This window comes from Maylandia zebra, linkage group LG15 (assembly GCF_041146795.1).
Source record: "Maylandia zebra isolate NMK-2024a linkage group LG15, Mzebra_GT3a, whole genome shotgun sequence".
Lineage (NCBI taxonomy): Eukaryota > Metazoa > Chordata > Actinopteri > Cichliformes > Cichlidae > Maylandia > Maylandia zebra.
In genome coordinates, this window is record NC_135181.1 from 6,226,091 (window position 1) to 6,243,405 (window position 17,315).

Genomic DNA, 17,315 nt, shown 5'->3' on the forward strand with positions numbered 1-17,315 from the left:
AACTGAATATTCCGCAAAGTGTTTTGGAAGAGTGTGGTGAATGAAACCTTTTGGCCCCCCGTCCTCTCTCTCACCTCTGCTAAGTGTGCCAACAAAGCGATACTCTGAACTGTCTTTCCCAGTCCCATTTCATCTGCCAAGATTCCATTGATTCCCTGTGGAAATGAAGAGCAAAAGAGAAAAGGGAAGAAGAATTAAATCACTCAGTGGGGAGGAAAAAAAAATATTAGAAAACATCCTAAAACTGTACACATGTTGACAAAAAACAATGCTAACGAACCCTGAATCATGTTAGTGATGTTACACTAGAGATTCATAAATTTTCTTAACCAAAACACTAATAAAGATTTCTTTTATACTGTTGGCCATTAAAAACTGCCCAATTCATAGTAATGAAAACAAACTAAAGGAATACCGAGAGTTTCAGAAAAGTGCAGCATAAGTCAGAAAAAACAATAAAAAAAATAAAATAAGACACGTGTACCTGTTCATAAAGGTTAGCCAGCCAGTTCATGCCTTTGAGTTGGTAGCCCTTGAGTTTTCCGTTGAAGATGGTGGGTTGAGGAATGTCTTCATCTGCGCGGATGGATGGGTTTGAAAGGCTGTAGCTTTCTCCAAACCCAGAGCCGGCTCCTTTGGACAAGCTGCCAGCTGCATGCAGGGACGCACTGCGACTGTCTTTAGCCTCTTCATCGAACATTCGCGTCTAAAGGAGGAGATTTGGACATTACTGCCAGTTGCGCTGTGTGAATTAGGGCATCTAATAAAGGATGTGCGTGAATTACTCACTCTCTCCTGATGAATCTGGTAGGCCTCTTGGGCATTCCTCAAGGCCTGGGATTTGTAGTATTCGCTATCTGCAATCACATACAATCATCTTGTGCATAAATGCATTGCAAACCATTTAAATGTAATATTTCTTCTGACAGAGTATATAGTCAAAACACAGCTAGTCTAAACTGAAATTCTTAGTAATGTATTACCACAATTCTTTATACTTAATCAAATAAACTGCAAATTATTATCATTAGTAAACGGTATAATAGCAACAATCATGATAAAAACAAAGTACACACTCTTTAAATTTTAACGTTTTTGCCTTAAAATCTTGCAAATGTACAAAACACGACATGTTACACTGTCGTTATCTATTTACCGAAAAAGCAAAATGCAGACGAATTGAGTAAAAAAAAAAAAAGTACATACTTACTGCTTCCCCATGAATTAGCAGGAGAAGCAGCAGTCAGCTGCTGCTAAGCAAATGCACTTGTTTACCTGATCATCAGCACATGTGTTCAACAGCAGACATTTTGGGAGTTTGCTGGCCTGGAGCATTCATGTGTGTGTTAACTTAATGTGTTAATTCACCCCAACGCCAGACCCAAGACCTATATCTCAGGCTCTGCAGGCCTCAGTTAGTATGCCAAATGTTAACATTTGTGACAGAACAATTAGAAAAAAGACTCGTGCAACGGTGATGATTTGGGCTTGCTCTACAGTGACAGGACCTGGGCACCTTGCAGTCATTGAGTCAACCATGACTCAATGACTGCAAGCTGTATGCCAAAGTATTCTAGAGTCAAATATTAGGCCATCTGTCCAACAGCTAAAACCTGGACCAAACTGAGTCACGCAACATGACACTGATCACAAGCACAGCCACAAATTTATGACAGAATGACTGAAAAAGAAAAGAATCACGGTGTTGCAATAGCCAAGTCAAAGACCAGGCCTAACCCTGACCCAAATGCTGTGATAGAATACCATCCATCCATTCGCTTCCGCTTATCCTTTTCAGGGTCGCGGGGGGCGCTGGAGCCTATCCCAGCTGTCATCAGCTGTTCTTACTTTTCCACACAACGCTTTTGCATTTTGACTTAGGTTTTGTTAAATACATAATGACACAGTGTAACACATCATGTGCTTCGGTTCATTTGAGGTTAATTTTAAGACCTACTGAGGACTAGATCATTTTTATCATGCTTGTGAATGGATGGAGAGTGTACTTTTGTTTTACCATTGTAGAGGAAGAAAAAAAATCTAATCTACAAGTAGAAGATTAGACAGGAAACAAACAGAAATGAGTTTCGTCCCATTTAATTTCACACTGTTATAGTTGATGAAGGGAGTCAATATATGTATAAATTTCAGCCATCAACGATGACTACTAATTTCTTCTGTAATACATTAAACTCGATTGAGTCGTTCATACCATAGTCCTCTTGTCCCATGTTGACCATTACTCCTCCTCCAATGTCTATCTGTCTCTGGGCTGCAGTGTCTTCAAGTTTTCTCAGAATTTCCTCCTGTGCTGCATCTGCACCTGGAGCCCCCACGCTAGCTTTACCACTCATAAAATGAGCATACAGCTCCGTCTGGGTAATGAGAAAATTCAGTTTGCGCTGCTGACGCTTGGCCTGAGAGAGTAAAAAAAAAAAAAAAAAAAAAAAACCCAGGGAGAAAAATGTATCTATATTTAGGATTTTCAAAAAACCTGTAATGGCAAATTAAAAATGTCTCCATAATAACTTCCTTGTCACAGACCTCTCTCATTTCTTCATCAAGTTTACGTTGCTCCAGGGCTTCCTTCTCGGCTCTCTTTCTGTGCTCCTTTTCCACCTTGTCATATTTTTTCCAGTAGAGCATCATCTCCTTGGTAAGACGCCGGGCACGGGGTAATGTTTCTTTACAGTTCTTCTGAGCCTGAATAGCTGCACGCCGGACCTCTCGCATGCACTGGTGAGCCAGCTAAGAGGACATGAATCACACGTTAAAAGTTACTTTTGCAATATACAGACATGGAGAGTTACCAACACGCTGAACATGTGTGCAAAACCAAAAACATTTAACAAAATGCTTTAAATGTACCTAGCCATAGAGTGCTGTGTACACTTTACTCACCTTTTTTGCATTGGTTAATACCAGATTCTTAGCAGAAGTCTTCTGCTTGAAGGACTGAAAAAAGTAGAAATGGGACAGTTGGCATTAGAAAATGTTGGAAAAATGGGACCAACATCAAAACAAAACTGACTCTTTGCTTAACTAACCTTGGGGATTTCTTTTTTGGCAATGGTGAGCCAGACTTTGCGTCGGCGAGCATTCAGCTGCTCGACGGTGAGATGTTTTTTCTTCACCATGGGCAGCGGAGCATCATGGGAAAACTTAGCAAATATTTTGGTGACGAAGGGACGCTCCTCATCCACAAATTCTCCCTCTCCCCGTTTCTTCTTCTTCTTTACTTTTTTTAGTTTGGCTACAAAAAAAAGGAAAGACATTTAAATGAAAAGGTAGATCTTGTTTGCGGTTTTAAAATATGTTTTTCTTGTTTGTTTTTGTTTTCCTTAAAGGCACTGACACTGGCATGCCTTTTTTCTTCTTACCCTTAAATTTCTTTTCATCTTTGATTTTCTTTTTCTTTGGACCCAGCAGATGGCGTTGTTGCTCATAGAAGGGATCATGAGTAGATAAGAGTCCCGTGCTGTAGTACTGATATTGGTGAAGCTGAGCAAACACAAACACACAGAGGAGCATGATACATCTTAATTAATATGTCTGAAGAACTTTGTTTTAGGTGACGAGGCTCTGAATTGGCTGATTTTCATTTTTTTAAAGTAAATGTCTTGTCCTGTACTTCTTTATTTAGTGGGGTTCCCCAAGGTACTATTTTGAGTCCCCACTTATTTGCTTCTTATATATTATCCCTGAGGCAAATTGTGCATGGCCATGCCATTGATTTCACCCAATTATATATTTCACCACCTGTTCTGGCACCAGAGCTACATCCTGCATTATGTTGTGACTCTCTGAGAGGGGATTTCCAACACATTTCGACAGCTAAATGACGCTAAACCAGAAGAAATTATGAGAAACCACTATGAATCAAGCACAAGCAGAGTTATTTGCTCTTTTTGTTTTGTAGCACTTATTGATTAAGAACTTAATTAAGAAGCTTATTATTACAATGACATTAAATTGACACAAAGTATTAGCAATTAGTGTTCTTTATTTATGTGTGTATTTGTACCTCCCGGTCAGAGTAGAAGTTGCTCTGATGCTGCCTCGTGTAACGATGGAGCCTCAGCATGTCATGTAGTTCTTCCCGAGACATGCTGAAGTTAGCGTCATCTGAGTCTGTATCTGAGTCTGTGGTGTCATCACTCAACAAGATACTCTACATGAGAAAAAAAGTAGGTACAGGCATGGTTAAAGGAAGCTGAGAGCATGTGACACACAAACATATCCTATGAGAAAGGAAGTACCTATAAAACTAAAATTCTTCAGATATGGAGGTCAGTATTAGCCAGTGTAAATACCTTCAGCCATTTCCTGTTCTTCTTCAGCTTAGAAAAATTGTAAAGGCTTGTTTTATTTGCCTTTTGGTCTGTGAAACAAACAAAAAAAAGAAACAACACAGGATAAATATGCATGAAAAGATTCATTAAACCAATGAGTGTGGATGTGTAGCAACATGTCACTAACACATTTCTCAATACATCTTACCTTTACCTTGCGGAAGTACTCCATTAAGCGGCTTGCCATCTGCCAATCCATCTCCTTGATCACACGACTCATTCTTTATTGTCAAAGCCGTATCATGAGTGGTGGCATCCAGGGATATCCCTGGCTCCAGTCCACCCTCGCTGTCATCGCTATCATCACTGCAAGAGAAATGTATGGCCGTAAGCTCAACATTTGCATCCTATTTGTATATTATCCGTTCTCTTCTTAGACAGTGTAATGTAAAGCAGATGACAAGAGGTGCAATCAGCCATGCAAAACATCTAAATTTGTATACATGTATGTATGTATGTATGTATATATGTATGTGTATATATATATATATATATATATATATATAAATAAATAAACACAATATACAGTTTAATTTTGATAAGATGGGAAGATTGCTGCAAACACTTCGTTTGTTTTTTTTTATAGGTGGCCAAAACAAACCTTAGCCTGGAAGCAACAAGTGAATGCCCACTATCAGCACCTCTTTTTCTGTACCTGGTTATGTCTCTGTTGAAGATAGCAGCGGTTTGACGCAAAAAACTGTCCAACTTCAGGGATCTTTCTAAGCGCTGCAGGTAGAGAGGTTTGGCTAGGCTGGAGGCCCCTGATACCCCAACCTCCAGCTGGCCACCCTGCCCTGACGCCATACACCACAGACCACCTCTGCCCAGCAGGGCAGGACCTTTTACTGAAGAGAGAAGTATGGAAGAAATAGATGTGCAAATGGCACAAGGTAAGAATGAGCAGTACAGGAAAGTTAGATCTATGTGAAGAAAAACATTTTAATGTTATTCACCTAAAGAGTAAAAATGGTCCAGACTAAAAGGAACTGTACATTGCTTCATTTTCTCAGCTAATCTGGTATAATGGGAGATAATCTCCTAGTATGTTTAAAGATTTCATAATTACTGCCTACATTTTTTTTTGTCAAGGTCAGAAAAAAGGCACTTACACCAAAAACAAAATACTTGCCTCCAAATGCACAGATATGAAGTATGATACTGTCCATTCTACAAAATGTTTATTCTATTATTTTATTTTTTTATTGGACATACCTTCTCAATAATGGATGGCATTGATTTTCGATTCCAACACTAATGATCAAGATGAAAAGCCTACAAAATAAGAAATGCAGTCACACACTGACAATTAAATGGCAAAAACAAAAGCTTTTATTAGAAGCTCATTTTACAGTGCTGTACTAACAGTGTTTATGCACGTGATTTCAAAACGATAAAGGAAAAGTTTGTTTATTTGGACATCTCTATCGGTTTAAAGTAAAAATAATTTGCTCCCATGTTTCAGTATAAATACGTCGTACACTAAATTGTGCTTTGAACTCAATTTTGAGAATTTATTTTAGTTTATTTTCAATAAAAAATAAGTTATGATACGTTATAATCAGCCATATATTATGCTCGATAGTGTGTCTAAGTAATCTTGGTAATCATTTTCAGTACTTGCAGTTTATTAAAAAATAAAATTAAACTTTAGGCATAGTGTAATCAATTAAGTGTTATTATGCATTAGGTCCTTATGAAGAGTCAGGTGGTTGTTTTTGAGAGTTTCCATGCTAAAGTTAACTCAGCTGTCCACAACAATACCCATAAACAACACTATGGTATTTATTCACTTCACTTTCTGTGAGTTCATTTCCTCAAATGTAGCAGGCTGCAAGGGACTAAAGTTTAAAAATAAATACTTTTTTAAATAGCATTGCTATCGCGTCGTTACGTTGTGCTTTGGTGGATAGCAAAACCAAGCTAGTGTTAGCCAGGGCTTGCTAGCTAACCTTCAGCAATACTGTAGCTTCAAAGCTAACGACCGTTAGCTGTCAGCAAAAGCAGCATTGCCTCGGATCAGTGACAGTAAAGAGGCTCAATGTGCTGCTACAGACGCTCACTGACGGCTTTGCCCACGCCAGTTCAATTAGGTAGCACAGGTAGTTTTACTATAGCTAGCCCCTCCTTGCTATCTTTGTAACTTAGCGTATCATTAACGTTAGCTAGTTAGCTTATCAAATACTAAGGCGTTTTGACACCATCGTCCTCTCACACCATTAATATGAAGTATTTAAATCGGCCCTGTCTCTTTAAGGCCACCACCTCCCTGCCTAAACAATGTATTAAGATATGAAATCGGTTTAATGACAACTCTTTAGCTTGCTTGCTGTCACCATGCAGCGACAGCTAGGGCCTCCGCCCGCGCCTCTTGGACCCTCGTTTCGGATACGAGCCGCGGCTCGGTTGCTTGGCGCACGCATGATCCCCATCTTTTAATTCTTTCTCCCTCCCGGCCATCTTCCCCATTGCTCCTTCGCCATAACAACCACCGCGGAGTCTCTCACCTCGGCCCCGTGTCCGCCTTTCAGTCTCTCTCGTCGCTGCTGCCGACTCTCGGTTCTCTGACTCCAAAATGGCGGTTTGAGACGCCGAGCGAGTCTGTGAGCTTTGAGTCGGCAGCAACAGCGGAGAGGCGGCCACTTTCTGTTACTGAGAGAGCAGAGACACGACGCCATGGCGAAGGTACAGCAAGGAGCAGGCATTTTAATCAATCCCAGAGAGAAGGAAGCCAACCTATCCACGTCTCCTAGGACATGACCATGACAAAATTTTCACCTGTATATTTCGCTAATAAAATACGAGACAGCGCTATCATGCCTTTGGGTTTGGAACGTGTCTTTGCAACTAACGTAAATGTATCGATGAATTTCCGATGTTGATTGATCGTGTCTGCTGGCTGCGAAGATTACCGAGCTACGTCTTACGTCACTAGAAGGGAACTCCGTTTTAGGTAAAGTGGACACCGTCACAAAATTTTGAAAAAATGTGAGTAAGTAATTGGCTTAAGATTCTCGGAGGACAAAAACAACGAAAAACATATTTTATAATCTAATTTACCAGTTATGGTCTCTGATAATGACTGAATTATATAATGACTACAGGCTCATGGAGTTGGTAGCAAGGTTTTTATAATTAAAACTAAGAATTGAAGTTACTTATAAACCAATTATTTCTGTAAACTGAAATAAAAATAAGAATTAGACTTCGGAGAAATTAAAACTAACAGAAACAATAATTCGTTTTTTGCAACAATAAAATTAAATATACAGGAAAATTCTTGCACATCTGTTTATTGAACATGGCAAGTCCACCACTCTAGGCACATTAGCTTCCTGTCATCTGTGTTTGGATTATAGTACCAGTTGTCAGCCTCTCAAATCTTGATCCTGTCCTGACAATTGTAACTTAAAAGAAAAGAAAAACTTCCAAAAACTGGCAGGCAGCGAACCCAACAATGACACGTGCATTTGCAATCACTTAAACTCAGATCTTCCTGTTAAAATGCAGTTTACACAAAATCACCAGTTGCATCTTTTTCACTTATGCTGCTCTTTTCATATCTTCCTTTAACTTACTGGGCTGTTAGTAGTCAACTGCAGTCTTGAGAAACTTTGATGAAGCACAGGGCTTTTCATTTTCCACAGTAAACATAAAATGATTTGTTAAATATTTTTTACATTTAAGCCAAGTCAAAAAACAAACAAACAAACAAACAAAACAAAAAACAAAATCTGTCATAACTGAGAAGCTGTACTGTGCCATAGCTGAACTCAAAAACAGCCAATATGTTATGTAATGTTTAGATGAACACAGATGCATTAATTGGAGAGAAGAAACCGAGCTTAGGACAGGCAGATATTTTGTTAGTGCATTTTGTGTTTTCACTGAATCGAACAAATACACAACATAATGCAGTTAACAGCTAGAAATGAGTGTAAAGCAGTTGTATCCTTATATATAATCTGAGGTTTAGGCACATGTATGCAGTATACAACTCTAGCACAAGCATAGATCAGGTTGGTTTATGTCTTCTCTATGTTCTTCACTACATACTCCTAGTGCAAATGTTCAGTTTCAAATACTGACAACAAAACAAGTGCAGTTTCTAGAGGACAGAAGCTGATTAAGTGTTCAGCAGTAGGCACTACCAACAGGATATCGGCATGTCTCCGCTTAATGTGTCTGTCCTGTGGATCATCCACTTTCGCTGACAGATAGTGAGTTTGTAACGAAGAGAAAAAAAAGTCTTTGTTCACAGCCAGCTGGATTTCTCCTCCTCAAATTTCTGCGGATCAATGAAAGGCTTGTCGATAGATTTGATCATCAGTTCGCCGCAGTATACGCACTCGGATGCGACGATGTCATCAATGTCTGATTTTATCTGCTCACGGCTTGTGCCCGCAGTGGCCTTGCCCAAGCTTGATGTGTCACCCTCATCCTTTGGTGCTGGACGGTGGCGCGATTTGGATGATTGCGTGGTTGCTGCCAGCTTTTTATGAAGATCCTCCAGGCGATTCTGCTTGAAGGCCGACAAATGAGGAGTCACTTCCTAAAAAAAAACGTAGAAGGAGAAAAAAAAAGGTCAGAGGACATATTCAGATTGATTACTGACTGAATTAAATAAAAAGTGAAATATTCCTGTGTGCAGCAAGTTACCTGCAACAGGCAGTCATTGTGGAACATGTGCCCACAGAGGAACAGATAGAAGGGCCTGTTGAGCAATGGGAAGTCACAAGCAGCACACTTTTCTTGGGAATCCACTACACCATACTTGTTCCTCATTTCCTGTATGTCTTCCCTAATACGTTTTGCGCTCTCTGTGGCCTCTTCCATTTCCTGCTTCAGCTCTTCAATGTGCTGGTTGTACTCCTCCAGCGAAAGGCAGATGGCCTCCTGAGAAACCATGATGAACAGAGCATTAAGAACCTTCATTTGAAATAGTACACTATTTTGTGTCTTTGTGAATGCAGATGCCAGCCAGTATCACCCAATCTGGATATTCATCACCTACTACAAATAGAAAGAAAAAAGTGCCTAAAACCTTGCCCACTGCTTAAAGATTCTACTTATGAATACACAGAATGTGATTACTGAGATCAGGTCTCACCCGACCGCTCAATTTACTGTAAAAACACACACACTGAGGGAAAAAAACGAACATCCTACTTATTACAGACCTTAAAGTGGTCGATGGTGACAAAGTCTGGAAAGAAAGGAAGGATGTCTTCAATTTTGAGCAGGTTGCAGCTGGACAGACAGTTCATGGCTTTCTTAACATCTTCTTCCTTCTGCACCACATGCTTGGCGATTTTCAGCCAAAGCTTTTTCCTCAACTCCTCATCATCCTCTGGGAGGTCAGCGCAGGACTTGGCCAAGTCCACGTCTACCTGCGGACAATTAAAAAAAACGACAAAAAACAGTGCAACAATTGAAATCGCCAACTGCTGTCTATAATTTTGATAATCTGGAAAAAAGAAAAAAAGTGACACAACATTTCAATGATTTACATATGTTCACCACTTCTTTACAAGCACTGCTGATCCATTAATATACATTACTTACTTCTAAAGCAAGATCCACTGCCTCCTCATACAGTTCCATAATCCTATAAACCAGCACACAGGCCTGCCTGTAGCCATGCTCCGCACACAGCCTGAGAGCATACTTGAGGTCGTAGTGGATCTCTGAGGCGTGTGTGCCTGCCTGCTCTAGATACCACAGCAGAGAGTCTGGTTTGTACTTTGCATAAAGCGACAGCAAGTAGTTATGGATGGCCTCCTCTGTTACCATCAGCTCATAAACGCAGAACTCCATGTAGCGGATGGTCTCATTGATCTGCTGCGTGCTGCCCATCTGGCTGTAGTTCATCAGAGCTGGGATGAGCTTCTTTGGGTCCAGCCTCTTGCCCATCTGAATCCACGCGTCCACCACGTTTTTGGGAATGTGCTGCATGAGCACCGGGGAGAACTTGTAAAAAAGCTTTTCGTCACAGTGCTTGGAGAGCACATCCAGAGCAGCACTGTACTCGTCGTGCTGGCAGTAGTGGGATATCACTCTCTCGTAGTCCTGCATGACGACTGAGAAGTAAACCATGTCGTCCACGTTGCCGTGGCTGGCCAGCAGATCGTAGATGGTGGAGCGGTTGTTGTACAGGCAGTCTCTGTGCTTGGAGCTGCCAAGGAACTGACGAAACTCGTCACGGGTTTCTTTGAAAATGACGCTGTTGCCATCACTCTCCAGCTGGCCGAGGCGATTCAAGTAGAGCTCAGCTAACCAGGTGACCAACAAGGTGATCTGAGTTCTCTCACTGGGTTTGAGATTGTTTAACTTCTTCAGTAAGAACTCCTTTAAGGCCTCCTCTTGTTTGGCTTCTATGAACTTGAGAGCAATCTCTTCAAAATAGTTCTGTGTTTGTGCATAGCACATGGCGCTCTCCAGATAGCGTTTATTCTGGAAACAGTGCTCAGCCTCCTTTGCCAGCACCATGTCCATACACTCAGGCCGATCGCGACAGTACTCCTTGGCCAGATCAAATTTATTCATGCTCATGTACATCTGCCAGACATCCCTGGACTCCCGCTGGATGTGATATCGAAAAACTGCCCGCTCAGTGTAGATCCACACCAACCCGCCAACTGGGTCTTTGATCATTTTCTTGAGGCTGCCAAATTTATCTGGGAACAAGTCCTCGTAAACCACTTGCCCGTTCAGAGTGCAGATGGCCTTAACTCGGTCATGAAGCAAGAGCAGGAAGTGGAACTGTGTCAGCACAATGGAGATAGGCTTGTTTTGATTAAGGTCAATGTCTGGAGTGTATTCCCACACCTGTTTGTGAAAGAGGAGATGTGGAGATAGTATATGACACATAAACACAGCAAGGATGAGATATTACTAAGAAAAATGTTAAAAAGTTTTCACACACGCTGACTGACATTTACCTGCACATCACTCAGCAGGGAATCAGGCCTGACGTAGTCAAGCTGACCATAAAGAACTCCATTACCCATCATCCAGGCGAACGCCTTGGGGGACGTTCGCAGCTTAGGGGTGTAGAAGGTGATCTCGCTGTGTCCCATATTGACTGGGAACTCCTGGAAACTGGGCAGCAAGTCCTGATTTTGATTGAAGATGGAACTGAAGCCTTGCTGCTCCGACCCCTCGGCTACCTTACCCACAAACTGGAACAGGCGTTTGCGTGTGGTAGCTATGATAAAGTACTTGTTCTCCAGGCCCCGCTCGACCTCCAAACAGCAGACTGGAGCAGGTTTGCCATCCTCCTCCACAGAGTGGACCTACATCAAGAGGAAGAAATGAACTACATCAGGATTTTCTTCTGTTTCCACAAGTGCATTAAATGTATATGCTTATAATACAGTTTGAACAGTTAAAACTTACAAAGCAGATGTGGCTATCATGTGCTAAATAGCAGACGTAATCACTTTCTCACCTGTCTAAAGTATTGATCTGGATTGGTGTTAAACAAGCTGCCCTCATTCGCAGAGATCTCTGCCTCAAAAATGATGCCTTGACTTGTGCCAACCAGGATAGGTCCTGTGCTGGTCTCGTTGCCCAGCAGCTTGTTCCAGCCCACACTCTCGATGAGGTGGCCTCTCCAGCGGGACAAACTGCGCACCTTCTGGGTGTTCCTGTTGAGGTACAGACACTCACTGGTGTTCAAGCTGATCAGCAGATGGGAGCCTGTAACGGAAAATATGGAGGAGGTTATAGCTGTTGTTAAGCAGTCATAACTGTGACATAGCATTTATATATGATGATGATGATGATTTATAGATTGATGCACTGCCAGACATTTTTGTCTAATTGTTTTATCATATGAAACTGTTGTCTTTATCCAAGTTCAGACTCGCTGTGCATTGAGGTTTGTGGCTGCTAATATTACAGCACTTATGTATGAATGCTGAATCACCTCAGAATACACAATGACTAATCAAAATCAATTATTTCTCCAATTATACAACAATATATAATATCTGCATAAACAAGAATGTTCGATAGTAATTAGCAGTCCATTTATGATGTATAAACAATATTTTGAAAACTATTATGGTTTATCTCACCTGTTGGGTCCAAGAACAGTCTGTGCACTTTACTGTCATCTTTCCTTCCTAATTCAGTCTGGTTTGGTTGATCTGGTTTTGCTAAGTCAATCCTACACAAAAGAACAAAATATCTTGAAACTGATGTGCTGAATAATACAGCTGTCTTAACAACAAAGTTAGAACGCTGTGTAAAAATGTGAATAAAAACAGAATACAGCTAAACTAAAGCAAGCGTAAACACAACCTGACAAATGTTTAAAACTAGGAAGATTGTGCCCATTGTGAATTTGAGGTCTGAAAAAAACAGAAATGCTCTATCCATCTATTTTCTTCTGCATATCCAATTCACAGTTGTGATCGGACTGGGGCCTATTCTGGCTGTCACAGGGCAAATGATGGAGCACACTTTGGACAGGTGACCAGTCTATCTCTGGGCTGTTGCAGAGAGACATTCAGTTTAGGGTCCAACATATTAACCATACAGTATCTTCTAAACTTAGGCCTTACTTCTTTCAGGAAGACAATGCTAAGCATGCCAAACGTCATTGTTCACATATTCCACGGGCATAGCTGTGTAGTGACAGTGTGTGGGAGATTAAAAACACTTTTCAAACGAGAAGTCCATGAGCTGCTGTATGCAGATGAAATTCAATGCCGAGCACAGATGGGAAAACGTTTTTGATTTCCCAACAGCATCAGCTCCTCTCCCACACTGGCAGACAGTTGTTTAAATGAAAGATAATACAGCAGTGTGGTAAACACGTCCCTGATCCAAAACATTTTTGATTTACATTTTAAACTGCACCTCCATGTTTTTACAAAATGGGTTAATGACGGTAAATTACAAAATAAAATAACAAAACCCAATGAAACTAATCAAAGCCATACAAACAGCAGTGAGCGTTTGAACTGCATGTCATTGTGCTATTTGCCTTAGCAGGGTGTCCTTTCCCAGACTCATGCACAGCTGATTGTTGCAGACAGCCAGATGATTTATCTTCTCAGGTGGGGTGAAATCAATCCTCTGCTTGTTGAATATCGGCTTCTCTTCTTCAAGCCTCGCGTTGACAAAGCCTAACGTTGAGAATATAAATGTCTGTATCAGCCAAATATTCCCCACTGCATCTTAGCAAGGAGCTTTAAAAAAAACGAAGAGGGCGACCTACCAGAATGGGTTATCCCGATGTTGGTGCTTGACAGGCGGCTGTGCTGCTGCGCACTTTGCCGGATGTTTTGAGAATCCTCGTACTCATCGAGAATTGAAGCCATGGTTAAAAGTGCCTCAGCTCACTTATTGAATGGATTAACAATACAGGACAGGAGCCAACCCTAAACCAACATGGGGTGGGAAAGAAAACCTGCTAGCAGGTAGCTAGCCAGCTAGCACGAATTTACCCGTTAAAGCTGCAGTAACGTATTTCCTTTCTCCGCGTGTGTCTAAGTTAAGAAACAAAAAAGCACAACAGACGCGTTTATTCTGCAGCATTAACACACGAAGAGAGGAAATTTCAATCATTCGTTTTCTCACACCAGCTAACTTAGCTTCCGCGTACAGAACGCAGGGTAGACCGTGATAATCAGGTGACACATGGAATCATGTGACCACTTTGAATGCAATGCTATCTTGTAAACACCAGGGAGCGTAGTTCGTCCAAAAGTGATTATATTTAGACGCTTAGAAAAAATATAAATAAATCCTGAGCGCTTTTGTCATTTACATGTTGTTCAAGTATCGGATACTTTTCATTTTTAACTTACAGACGGCAAAGAATTTGTATATAATATTTTCTCCTCAATGAATGTCTAATATATATGGGCTTTATTAAAACAAGCTAATCTAATATGGGCTTTATTAAAACAAGCTAATCTATATATCTAGCTAATAGAGAGAAAAGCTGAGAGAAAGCTGTTGTTATTCTTCTGTCAGTGGGCGTGTCTATGCAAATCACAACCTGTCTGAGCACAGTAGTTACCCTAAATACGTCCCACCCCGCACATGTTGCTCCTCAGTCGTACTTCTACAGTCAGTCTGGTGGTATGTGTCAGAGAGAGAGGCAACCTACGGTATCTAGTGTCGCTGCGACCGGGACGGAGAAGAGTTTGCATTCAGAGGTTTAATGTTCGGCTCGACATGCCACCTCACATGGATTACTTTTACCACGAGTCCCGAGTCCCATCTGCGTGCGGGCTGACCCGGGAGGATGAGCTCGATCCCGCTGTCATCAGCTGTATGCTGGTCGGAGACGGAGCCGTCGGGAAGACCAGCATGATCATCAGCTACACCTCCAACGGATATCCGACAGAGTACAAGCAGACGGGCTTTGATGTCTTCTCCGGTTAGTTTTTAATGACAGCACAGATTTACATTGAGTGGCAAGTTATGTTGGAAGTGGAATGGCACCAGAGTGCACGAGCTGCATGTTCTGATGTTTGAATTGGTTACTGTGTTTACTGTAAATTGACTGACTGATGTGGTTTTTAACAGGTCAGGTCCAAATTGACGGATCTCCTGTCAAAGTTCAGCTTGTGGACACTGCTGGCCAGGTATGGATGCCTTTACACTTGAATCAAGAGTTTCATTTAAGGCTGACACAAAATACCAAATTATCCACTGATGAGACCCTTTTGAATTTAATGATATGAGCTATGAAAGTACAGACCGTCACATCCTTGCTTAACCCACTGTGTGACTCACTGACAGGATTTCAAACTGAATGTTAATGGCGTATCTTTATTTAGTGACTCAGACTTGGTACTCACTTTGATCGGCATTAACCCTCGCTCTGTCTCCACACAGGAGGAGTTTGACGAATTCCGTGCTATGTCCTACGCCCACACGGATGTCTTCCTCCTGTGCTTCAGCATGGTCAACCCCACCTCGTTTCACAACATCACCAAGAAGTGGGTACCAGAGATCCGTTCTAACAACCCGACTGCTCCCATCATTCTCATAGGGACTCAGTCCGACCTGCTGCTGGACGTAAACGTCCTCATCAACCTGGACCGATCCAACGTCAAGCCGGTTCTGAGCTCCCGGGCCCGGAGCATGGCGGAGAAGATCAGAGCCACGGAGTACATAGAGTGCTCGTCGCTCACGCAGAAGAACTTAAAGGAGGCCTTTGACTCCGCCATCTTCGCTGCCATAAAGAACAAAACTCGTAAAACCAAGAAGAGGAGGTTTTCTGACAGGCGAACCAAAGCGTTCTCCAGGTGTAGCTGGAAGAAGTTCTTCTGCTTCATCTGAACTCCTTGTGATTGTCGACCCTGTGGGTTGTGGACAGAACCTTGTTATTTATTTGATTCTCCTACTTTCACTTCGATCACATATTCAGTATGTGGCCACATAGCACTGTTTCCTTTTTTTTTAATGATTTGGCTTATTTTCAGTGGGATGCCAAATGGGGAAACAAAAGACACGATTGAGAGCACTGAGCTAACATCAGCAGTGACTACAGAGAGGATTCTGGGTCGTTCTCACATTGACCCGGGACAACAGTATTGTTTACATTACATTTACATGTTTGATTTGGTTCACATAGCCTGCGCCCCCTTGAGAGGATAGGACGGTGTGAGCTGACACTTCAGTGTGGGGAGATGAAGAGATCAAGCTCGGGCAGGCACAGGGAGAGAAAAGAGAAAAGACCAGGTCTTCATGTAAAGCTGTGAATTTGCATGGTGCTCTGCCTTTTAATGTAGGCTTGTGAGAGAGATAGAGAGAGAGATAGAGAAACGGAAAGTGTCGGGTCTGTGTTTGAGCAGATGGGCGTTAGCCACTTAGCTGCTGTGTTCCCACTGCCTGACTGCACCAGCGATTTATATGAAGCAGCTGTGAGTTCACCTTGCTGTGTGAGCTGCCGCATTCTTACCTGCGTGCAAATCTCCCCAGGCTGGTTTTTCTGTTGCTATTTTCTGTCCTCCCCATTTAAGGTCAGCTGACACTTCTAATCAAGCCGGTGTTTATTTCCTGATTCACAATTGATAAAGAAAACACAGAGGGAGATTTTGTTTGTGACACATCGAGTCGGGCCGAGGAGCTAGTTTGTAAATCTCCTCGTCTTCAGGTAAAAGGTTGCAAGAGACCAGTGACCTTTGGCTTTTTATTCCCCTCTCCTCATCAATCTGCATCTGTGAAAGCTAGCACTGCAGGGATCCCGACTTCCTACCACCAACCATCTTCATCCCGGCTTTCTTATTTGCCTCTTCTTTGTTTTGTTGGCTCAATACACTGCTTAAATCCTCCCGTGTGTACAGTTAGGGGTTGCTAAACAGCCTATGTGTGAATGCAAGTGTAAGGTAAATACACTTTAAAAAAACAAGCTTGTACCTGTGACAAATGTGTAAGAATGAAAACAACTTACATTTGCACTCCAGTGTTTTGTTATCTGGTGGGTGTAAACTTTTGTATATTTTGTTATGCTTCTCGTGGAAGTCAACTAAATGTTTAAACTGTTCTGTTTGTTAAAAACAGGTCTTATCATCGCGCGTATGTTTATGAAATATCACACGAGGCACAAGTTTTAACAGGATTAATGTACTCTACAGATTTGTTATATTTTGTATCATTACCAAATCACCATTAATCTTAACCACCTTCTGATCTAAAGCTGTGTGTCCTTTACATGGAGTGATGTGATGCCAATAAATGAAGTGAAGCTCATCTATCTTCTGTGTTATGTATATATTTTTTAAAAGTAGTCTGCATTTGCAATTCACAGTTGTTTATGTGGTGTGATGCGAAGGAAAACTTTGTAAAAAGCCGAAGCACTGCTCTCTGCAGGGTGCCCGAAAGGTCCCCAGGATCACACTGGGTAGTTTTCCTGAACCACCCTCAGCCCAAACATATGATAAACAACCTCTGGGCTCCAGCTGTGCGTCGGCTCGATCAGTTCCAATGCAATCC

At 41.7% G+C, this 17,315-nt stretch overlaps 3 protein-coding genes across 5 annotated transcripts in view; 1 reads left to right on the forward strand and 2 right to left on the reverse strand.

Moving 5' to 3' along the window:
* The window catches only part of ino80 (INO80 complex ATPase subunit), a 38,587-nt gene extending 31,548 nt beyond the window's left edge, over positions 1–7,039 (reverse strand). The window contains exons 1-14 of one of the 3 annotated variants that reach the window (XM_076873748.1): positions 6,860–7,039; positions 5,568–5,627; positions 5,008–5,200; positions 4,507–4,658; positions 4,314–4,381; positions 4,025–4,171; positions 3,381–3,501; positions 3,048–3,253; positions 2,902–2,955; positions 2,545–2,748; positions 2,213–2,417; positions 790–857; positions 485–706; positions 75–155 (exon numbers count right to left, since the gene is read on the reverse strand). In XM_076873748.1, coding sequence (XP_076729863.1) covers positions 75–155; positions 485–706; positions 790–857; positions 2,213–2,417; positions 2,545–2,748; positions 2,902–2,955; positions 3,048–3,253; positions 3,381–3,501; positions 4,025–4,171; positions 4,314–4,381; positions 4,507–4,658; positions 5,008–5,159 — 1,680 coding nt within the window. In that variant the 5' untranslated portion in view covers positions 5,160–5,200; positions 5,568–5,627; positions 6,860–7,039. Of the gene's footprint in view, positions 1–74; positions 156–484; positions 707–789; positions 858–2,212; positions 2,418–2,544; positions 2,749–2,901; positions 2,956–3,047; positions 3,254–3,380; positions 3,502–4,024; positions 4,172–4,313; positions 4,382–4,500; positions 4,659–5,007; positions 5,201–5,567; positions 5,628–6,859 lie in introns of all 3 variants that reach the window. The other 2 variants (XM_076873747.1, XM_004542073.3) reach the window with 2 other exon arrangements.
* A 586-nt stretch (positions 7,040–7,625) lies between these two features.
* On the reverse strand, positions 7,626–14,048 carry vps18 (VPS18 core subunit of CORVET and HOPS complexes). Its single transcript, XM_004542072.6, has 9 exons — positions 13,582–14,048; positions 13,348–13,489; positions 12,434–12,525; positions 11,803–12,053; positions 11,294–11,647; positions 9,918–11,180; positions 9,533–9,742; positions 9,012–9,248; positions 7,626–8,904 (listed from the first exon to the last, which is right to left on the reverse strand). The coding sequence occupies exons 1-9, from the start codon at positions 13,682–13,684 to the stop codon at positions 8,608–8,610; spliced, it is 2,949 nt and encodes a 982-aa protein (XP_004542129.1). The 5' UTR covers positions 13,685–14,048; the 3' UTR covers positions 7,626–8,607.
* A 203-nt stretch (positions 14,049–14,251) lies between these two features.
* Positions 14,252–17,072, forward strand: rhov (ras homolog family member V). The gene is made up of 3 exons (XM_004542071.5): positions 14,252–14,751; positions 14,901–14,959; positions 15,213–17,072. The coding sequence occupies exons 1-3, from the start codon at positions 14,412–14,414 to the stop codon at positions 15,657–15,659; spliced, it is 846 nt and encodes a 281-aa protein (XP_004542128.1). The 5' UTR covers positions 14,252–14,411; the 3' UTR covers positions 15,660–17,072.
* The last annotated feature ends 243 nt before the right edge of the window (positions 17,073–17,315 follow it).